Raw genomic sequence first — 8,989 nt, 5'->3', positions numbered from 1 at the left:
CTTTGCGCTAACGCTAGTTAGCATCGGCTTGTGAAACTACCTATAACGTCCTTCATACTGGATGCAGAATCATAAAAATGGTAACCATGAGTTCACCAGACTCTGGGGAAGTAGATAAAGGGCTTCATTGCCAAAATCTCTAAGTATCCCTTAAGTTGACGCAGCAATCAGGCTGGTTCCAACAGGATAACTTCCAACAGTATATGACAATGATTTCATAATTGTAACTTTTACACTGAACATCAACTGGCTAAAGTCTGTCATGTTTCCTTTACTCCCATGCTTCAACATTCTAGTGACTATGTCCTGCGACAACCGGCAAGGAGACCAGTTGGACTTGAAGGAGAGAATATATACCTTTTTAAAGGTGAAGAAACAAGGATTCTCTGCCCTCCAGATAGCTAAGGCTGTTGGACTAATGAAGGCCAAGGACGTAAACAGTGTCCTGTACACTTTAAACAAAGCTGAACTTCTTTATGCAACACCAGACAAACCACCAGTCTGGTCTGTGGAGAAACCAGGGGCGGCGTCAGTCTCTGTGAGTGTTCCAGAGTCAGATCGGGTGCCTAGTCCTTCTGAGACCCCTGGCATCACAGAGGAGGAACTGAGGAGGGTGCTGACGTCAAAGAGGGATGGAAGAGGGATGAGTGCGCCACAAATTGCCAGAGAATTGGGCCAATCACAAAAATTAGGTGAATAAGAATCTTTATACAACAGGTGTGTCTAATCCTGAATGCTGATTAGCTAAAACCGCATTCCAGCCGGTGTATATTCCACAAGTTACCACCAGCTAAATCTATGACGTTTAAAATGCCTATTTACTCGGTTCCATCTGATTGCGCAATCCACTGTCTCATCAGCCCAGCCAGGCAATTTATAACCTTTATCTCCACTATAAAAAGCATCTAGATGTTATCTCACATTTCTTTCAGACTAACATTTAGTTTTCAACAGCAGAGTTTTGTAATAACCTTGCTGTCTGTCTGTCCGACATTTGTAACATCGTTTCAATATTCAAATTCGATCTCCAGCTGTCACATTGCAGTTATGAACGTGTCGGGATGAGACAGACAGGCAGGCAGCTTTTCACAATCAGTCGAAATAATGAATCGGCATAATTTTTATGCATATATACAAATAACTATCAATAGATAACAGGTAAAACAATACAAAGTGCAGCTTGTTTGCGGTCTTTCCAGCTTCAGTATGAAATGATTGTGTTAGCTGTGTTGTAGGCTAGCTCCTCTGAACAACAGTGTCCAGACGAGAGAGCATATTTTCTATGCCAGGCGAAATCATGCCTCACTAGCTCATTGTTATGGATGTATCCACATAAATGTCACTAGAAAACAACTTAAACAAATGCAGCTACTTTGTTGTTATTCTGTCTGCACTGTTTGACGTGACTGTAAGTTAGCCGTAGTTGGCTCGCTAGCTGGCAAGGGATAAGAACGTTACCAGCCAGTATGGCAATAGAATATGTAGAATGAACGACTGGGTCGCGTCCATAGATACAGAACAAGAAGACTTAAATACTGGCTCTGGCAACCGAACCGATAGGACGAACGACCATGCGGCTTGGGTAGCAACCCTAGATTTGTGTCGGGACTATATCTTGTGGAAGGATGAAATAGAATGAATCAATTCCTCAATGTTTTTAATGAAAATATGTCAAATCATTATTTAAACATGTTGGGAACCGGTTTTATACAAGTGACAATGGCTTCGAAGCCGGTGTTTGGAGGATATATTGGCACGGTTTGCCGGCCTTCGACGTACCAGTATATCCTCCAAACACTGGCTTCTCAGGCTTTATCACCGAATTCTACACTGAACATCAACTGGCTAAAGTCTGTCATGTTTCCTTTTACTCCCATGCTTCAACATTCTAGTGACTATGTCCTGCGACAACCAGCAAGGAGACCAGTCGGCCTTGAAGGAGAGAATATATACCTTTTTAAAGGTGAAGAAACAAGGATTCTCTGCCCTCCAGATAGCTAAGGCTGTTGGACTAATGAAGGCCAAGGATGTAAACAGTGTCTTGTACGCTTTAAACAAAGCTGGACGTCTTTATGCAACACCAGACAAACCACCAGTCTGGTCTGTGGAGAAACCAGGGGCGGCGTCAGTCTCTGTGAGTGTTCCAGAGTCAGATCGGGTGCCTAGTCCTTCTGAGACCCCTGGCATCACAGTGGAGGAGCTGAGGAGGGTGCTGACGTCAAAGAGTGATGGAAGAGGAATGAGTGTGCCACAATTTTCCAGAGAATTGGGCCAATCACGAAAATTAGGTGAATAAGCATCTTTATACAATGGGTGTGTCTAATCCTAAATGCTGATTAGTCAAAACCCAAATTCCAGCCGTTGTCTATTCCACAAATTACCACCCGCTAAATCCATGACGTTAAAATGCCTATTTACTCTGTTACGTCTGACTGCACAATCCACTGTCTCGTCAGCCCAGCCAGGCAATTTATAAACTTGATCTCCACTTTAAAAAGTATCTAGACATTATCTCACATTTCTTTTAGACTAAGATTTAGTTTTCAACAGCAGAGTTTGTTTGAACCTTGCTGTCTGTCTATCTGACATTTGCAACATTGTTTCAATATTCAAATTCGATCCCCATCTGTCTCGTAGTAGTAATGAACGTGTCGGGATGAGACAGACAGGCAGGCAGCTTTTCTCAGCCAGTCGAAATCATGAATCGGCATAATTTTTATGGATATATACAAATAACTATCAATAGAAATAAGAATGTTGCCCTCCAGTATGGCATAGAATACTTAGAATGAACGACTGGGTCGCGTCCGTAGATACAGAACACCGAAGACTTAAAGACTGGGTCGCAGCTTTGGCAACCGAGCCGAGCCAGAACGAACTACCAGCCGGCTTGGGTAGCAACGGGACTATATCTTGTATCGGGACTATATCTTGTATCGGGACTATATCTTGTATCGGGACTATATCTTGTATCGGGACTATATCTTGTATCGGGACTATATCTTGTGGAAGGAAGAAATGGTTTGAAATAGGGATGCACAATATATCGGTGAACATATCGGCTGATGTCTAGTTTAACATCCTGATGTGCAAAACCGATGTCAAAGCTGACGTGCATACCTATATAACGTAGGTAGATGACGTAATGACGCCACGTAAAATGTTGCGCTCTTCGTGCAACACAGCATTCTAAACTAGCCCACAATGTCTGCTGTGTGGATCGAGCAGTCATTTGAAAGAGTAACAACATTTCAGCGAGACAACGTAAAGGCGAAATCCATTAAGGCCAAGATAATGGAATTCATTGCCCTTGATAATCAACCGTTCTTTTTGACTGGTCGAGTACCGGGACACACTTCCAAATGCGCTATTTTTCAGACGTTGCCCTACCAGAGTTGCACAGTAATGGCGTCACTGCTTTTAGCTTCACGTCATACATACTATGGATCGCCGTTTGGGTCTTTGCGTGTCAAAAAAGATAGAGTAGCACTGTCAAAGCTGTACAAAAAAGTCTGCAAACACCGGCCACGAACGATGTGTTGACAATACCGCGTTGGTAATAAAGCATCATTTGTTCGACCGCAACTTCTGGGGTAGCTAGCTTTAGCTTGGTGCCTAGCTAGCTTTAGCTTGGTGCCTAGCTAGCTTTAGCTTGGTGCCTAGCTAGCTTTAGCTTGGTGCCTAGTTAGCTTTAGCTTGGTGCCTAGCTAGCACCAATACACCCAGCCTGAAAACAACGACCAGTAAAAACTGCAGCAATTTTCATTATTCTTAGCAATGATTTAGGAATCCTTGTGAGTAATTATTAGCTAGGTTGCCACTTGTTGTTCACCAATTGAAATTGAACTTCAATTCATGAAAATAAATAGCTAGTCAGCATCTTAACCCTGTTATAAGCAGCCAGCTAGCTTCATCTGGCTAGTGAGGCTCGACCGGACCGGGTTATGTGTTGTGAAGCTAGGCACAATAAGGATTAGGCACAATAGTGGAATTTGCGGGTTGCCTTCGAAATAAAAGGATGTCATTGACAGTAATGCAAATTAACACAAATAGTAGACTTATGCCATACTTTTATTTTGAAGGCTAACAAGCAAAGTCCACTATTGTGGCTAATCCTTATTGTGGCTAGCTTCACATAGATGGGTCCGACCATCATTAATCAAATAAGAACTGTCTTATAAATTAGGGTTATTTTAGATGATGACACCTAGCTAGATCGCTAGCTAGCTAGCTAACGATAGCGACTGAAACAGATGTCGTGTTATTTGACAAGCAAAGACCCAAACGGCGTTCCATAGAAATCCTGGTTGAGAATGAAACGAATGAATAACGAAACAGCACAGCAAGTGAAAGAAACAGGTTTTGATGATGTTTTACTGGTAATGGGGACATACGTAAATGCCAACAAAATAACTTTTTGGTGTGTGTGTTTGACCTTTATTTAACCTGGCAAGTTATTTAACAAATTATTATTCATTTAACAAATTATTATTTAAATTGAACAAATTATTATTTAATTTTAACAAATTATTATTTAAATTTAACAAATCATTATTTAATTTTAACTAATTATTATTTAAATGTAACTAATTATTATTTAAATGTAACTAATTATTATTTAAATTTAACTAATTATTATTTACAATGGCGTTGCGCTATGGGACTCTCAATCACGGCTGGATGTGATACAGCCTGGATTCGAACCAGGGACTGTAGTGACGCCTCTTGCACTGAGATGCAGTTCCTTAGACCTCTGCGTCCGTGTGTGTGTGTGTGTTACCTATGTAACTGTACTGGAATGCTTAAAAGGCTGCTAAAATTGTAAATATTGGTTATCGGGTTGTTTTTTTTTCAACAAGGAAAATATCGGATATCGGTATCGGGCAAAAATGTCATATTACTGCATCACTAGTTTGAATTAGTTCCTCAAAATAATGTTTTAATGACTATGTAAATCATTATTTAAATATGTTGGTTTCCCTTGGTGCCTAGCTAGCTTTAGCTTGGTGTTCCCATTGTATAAAGGTGATAATGCCTGAGAAGCCGGTGTTTGGGGGATATATTGGCACGGTTTGCCGACCCTCGACTTGGTCTCAGGCCTAACTACTACACCCATGCCAATATATCCTCCAAACACTGGCTTCTCAGGCGTTATCACCGAATTGTACACTGAACATCAACTGGCTAAAGTCTGTAATTGTTTCCTTTACTCCCATGCTTCAACATTCTAGTGACTATGTCCTGCGACAACCGGCAAGGAGACCAGTCGGCCTTGAAGGAGAGAATATATACCTTTTTAAAGGTGAAGAAACAAGGATTCTCTGCCCTCCAGATAGCTAAGGCTGTTGGACTAATGAAGGCCAAGGACATAAACAGTGTCCTGTACACTTTAAACAGAGCTGGACTTCTTCATGCAACACCAGACAAACCACCAGTCTGGTCTGTGGAGAAACCAGGGGCGGCGTCAGTCTCTGTGAGTGTTCCAGAGTCGGATCAAGTGCCTAGTCCTTCTGAGACCCCTGGCATCACAGAGGAGGAACTGAGGAGGGTGCTGATGTCAAAGAGTGATGGAAGAGGAATGAGTGCGCAAGAAATTGCCAGAGAATTGGGCCAAACACGAAAATGTGTGAATAAGCATCTTTATGACCTGAAAAGTAGCGGCAAGGCAGAAAAGTTGGGAGAGAAAGTGTGGAAAATGAAGGATGAAGCAAGCTGTGGAGTAGAGCTTATTGAATACCACAGGTAAGTCTGTGAATGTGGCACACATAGGGAAAAATATATATAACAAATGAAACTAAAAGATATCCAACACAGAAATGTAATAATGTTCAACATTCAGTATCCAATTTCACAAACAACATAATAAATGACTGCAGGTACATATATATTCTATTGCTTATAATTAATATATGAAATAGTACATGATGTTTCCTCCCTTAGCTAGTGGTAAGCTGTGACATACTGTGCTGCCAACTCTATAACATCAGACCTTTCCCCAAAAATTATAAAGTTTCTCTTTGTTAGATTGTTCTGTGAATGTAAAACGTTTAATTTTGAATTTGGGGAAGGAGTTTCTAATTGATATATATATTTGGGGAAGGAGTTTCTAATTGATATATATATATATATATATATTTGGGGATGGAGTTTCTAATTGATATATACAGTGCCTTGCGAAAGTATTCGGCCCACTTGAACTTTGCGACCTTTTGCCACATTTCAGGTTTCAAACATAAAGATATAAAACTGTATTTTTTTGTGAATAATCAACAACAAGTGGGACACAATCATGAAGTGGAACGACATTTATTGGATATTTCAAACTTTTTTAACAAATCAAAAACTGAAAAATTGGGCGTGCAAAATTATTCAGCCCCCTTAAGTTAATACTTTGTAGCGCCACCTTTTGCTGCGATTACAGCTGTAAGTCGCTTGGGGTATGTGTCTATCAGTTTTGCACATCGAGAGACTGACATTTTTTCCCATTCCTCCTTGCAAAACAGCTCGAGCTCAGTGAGGTTGGATGGAGAGCATTTGTGAACAGCAGTTTTCAGTTCTTTCCACAGATTCTCGATTGGATTCAGGTCTGGACTTTGACTTGGCCATTCTAACACCTGGATATGTTTATTTTTGAACCATTCCATTGTAGATTTTGCTTTATGTTTTGGATCATTGTCTTGTTGGAAGACAAATCTCCGTCCCAGTCTCAGGTCTTTTGCAGACTCCATCAGGTTTTCTTCCAGAATGGTCCTGTATTTGGCTCCATCCATCTTCCCATCAATTTGAACCATCTTCCCTGTCCCTGCTGAAGAAAAGCAGGCCCAAACCATGATGCTGCCACCACCATGTTTGACAGTGGGGAGAGTGTGTTCAGCTGTGTTGCTTTTACGCCAAACATAACGTTTTGCATTCTTGCCAAAAAGTTCAATTTTGGTTTCATCTGACCAGAGCACCTTCTTCCACATGTTTGGTGTGTCTCCCAGGTGGCTTGTGGCAAACTTTAAACAACACTTTTTATGGATATCTTTAAGAAATGTCTTTCTTCTTGCCACTCTTCCATAAAGGCCAGATTTGTGCAATATACGACTGATTGTTGTCCTATGGACAGAGTCTCCCACCTCAGCTGTAGATCTCTGCAGTTCATCCAGAGTGATCATGGGCCTCTTGGCTGCATCTCTAAACAGTCTTCTCCTTGTATGAGCTGAAAGTTTAGAGGGACGGCCAGGTCTTGGTAGATTTGCAGTGGTCTGATACTCCTTCCATTTCAATATTATCGCTTGCACAGTGCTCCTTGGGATGTTTAAAGCCTGGGAAATCTTTTTGTATCCAAATCCGGCTTTAAACTTCTTCACAACAGTATCTCGAACCTGCCTGGTGTGTTCCTTGTTCTTCATGATGCTCTCTGTGCTTTTAACGGACCTCTGAGACTATCACAGTGCAGGTGCATTTATACGGAGACTTGATTACACACAGGTGGATTGTATTTATCATCATTAGTCATTTAGGTCAACATTGGATCATTCAGAGATCCTCACTGAACTTCTGGAGAGAGTTTGCTGCACTGAAAGTAAAGGGGCTGAATAATTTTGCACGCCCAATTTTTCAGTTTTTGATTTGTTAAAAAAGTTTGAAATATCCAATAAATGTCGTTCCACTTCATGATTGTGTCCCACTTGTTGTTGATTCTTCACAAAAAAATACAGTTTTATATCTTTATGTTTGAAGCCTGAAATGTGGCAAAAGGTCGCAAAGTTCAAGGGGGCCGAATACTTTCGCAAGGCACTGTATATATATATTTGGGGAAGGAGTTTCTAATTGATTGATATATATATATATATATATATATATTTGGGGAAGGAGTTTCTAATTGATATATATTTATATTTGTGGAAGGAGTTTCTAATTGATATATATATATATATATATATATTTGGGGAAGGAGTTTCTAATTGATATATATATTTATATTTGTGGAAGGAGTTTCTAATTGATATATATATATTTGGGGAAGGTGATTTAGAACTTTCTATTGCTCCTGACCCACAGTGATGCCAGTCTGTCCTCTCTGGCTTCCTGACCCACAGTGATGCCAGTCTGTCCTCTCTGGCTTCCTGACCCACAGTGATGCCAGTCTGTCCTCTCTGGCTTCCTGACCCACATTGATGCCAGTCTCCTCTGGCTTCCTGACCCACAGTGATGCCAGTCTGTCCTCTCTGGCTTCCTGGCCCACAGTGATGCCAGTCTGTCCACTCTGGCTTCCTGACCCACAGTGATGCCAGTCTGTCCTCTCTGGCTTCCTGACCCACATTGATGCCAGTCTCCTCTGGCTTCCTGACCCACAGTGATGCCAGTCTGTTCTCTCTGGCTAACCATGTTTTTCTGATGGTGTCTGTAATTCTGTATTTGGTTAAGGTTTGGCTTTGTTTGTGCTCTTTTACATGGTAACATCAAAACTGAATCTCTCTCTCTATCTCTCTCTCTCTCTCTCTCTGCAGTTATGATCAAGATATTTCCATCACACCAAGTAGACCGCTCTTTATTACATCAAACTGTTCCTAAATGACCCAGAGGACTACCTGACCCAGAGGACTACGATCCCATTCTCCCCTGAAGAAATTGAGAAAAATGCATATTACCTCACAAGCTACCCTCACTATTAAAACATTTACCATAGTCTACCCTCACTATTAAAACATTTACCATAGTCTACCCTCACTATTAAAACACTCACCATAGTCTACGCTCACTATTAAAACATTAATCCTTGGCTACCCTCACTATTAAAACATTCACCATAGTCTACCCTCACTATTAAAACATTTACCATAGTCTACCCTCACTATTAAAACACTCACCATAGTTTACCCTCACTATTAAAACACTCACCATAGTCTACCCTCACTATTAAAACACTCACCATAGTCTACCCTCACTATTAAAACATTTACCATAGTCTACCCTCACTATTAAAACACTCACCATAGTTTAC

General features: G+C 40.8%; 1 protein-coding gene across 1 annotated transcript; it reads left to right on the top strand.

The window, feature by feature from the left end:
- The first annotated feature begins 298 nt into the window (after positions 1-298).
- Positions 299-8,776, top strand: LOC139367865 (uncharacterized). Its single transcript, XM_071106207.1, has 4 exons — positions 299-692; positions 1,893-2,288; positions 5,232-5,742; positions 8,496-8,776. Exons 1-4 carry the CDS (start codon positions 302-304, stop codon positions 8,557-8,559), a joined length of 1,362 nt encoding a protein of 453 aa, XP_070962308.1. The 5' UTR covers positions 299-301; the 3' UTR covers positions 8,560-8,776.
- The last annotated feature ends 213 nt before the right edge of the window (positions 8,777-8,989 follow it).

This window comes from Oncorhynchus clarkii, chromosome 16, assembly GCF_045791955.1.
Source record: "Oncorhynchus clarkii lewisi isolate Uvic-CL-2024 chromosome 16, UVic_Ocla_1.0, whole genome shotgun sequence".
NCBI classification, from domain to species: domain Eukaryota; kingdom Metazoa; phylum Chordata; class Actinopteri; order Salmoniformes; family Salmonidae; genus Oncorhynchus; species Oncorhynchus clarkii.
This window is presented reverse-complemented; position numbering and strand designations above follow the sequence as displayed.

What these genes read in the sequence shown, in the direction of transcription:
- LOC139367865 (XM_071106207.1), top strand. Translation starts at nt 302, where the DNA reads ATGTCCTGCGACAACCGGCAAGGAGACCAGTTGGACTTGAAGGAGAGA. An exon ending in GGGCCAATCACAAAAATTAG is followed by an intron (nt 693 to 1,892) that starts GTGAATAAGAAT and finishes TCAACATTCTAG; the next exon opens with TGACTATGTCCTGCGACAAC. An exon ending in GGGCCAATCACGAAAATTAG is followed by an intron (nt 2,289 to 5,231) that starts GTGAATAAGCAT and finishes TCAACATTCTAG; the next exon opens with TGACTATGTCCTGCGACAAC.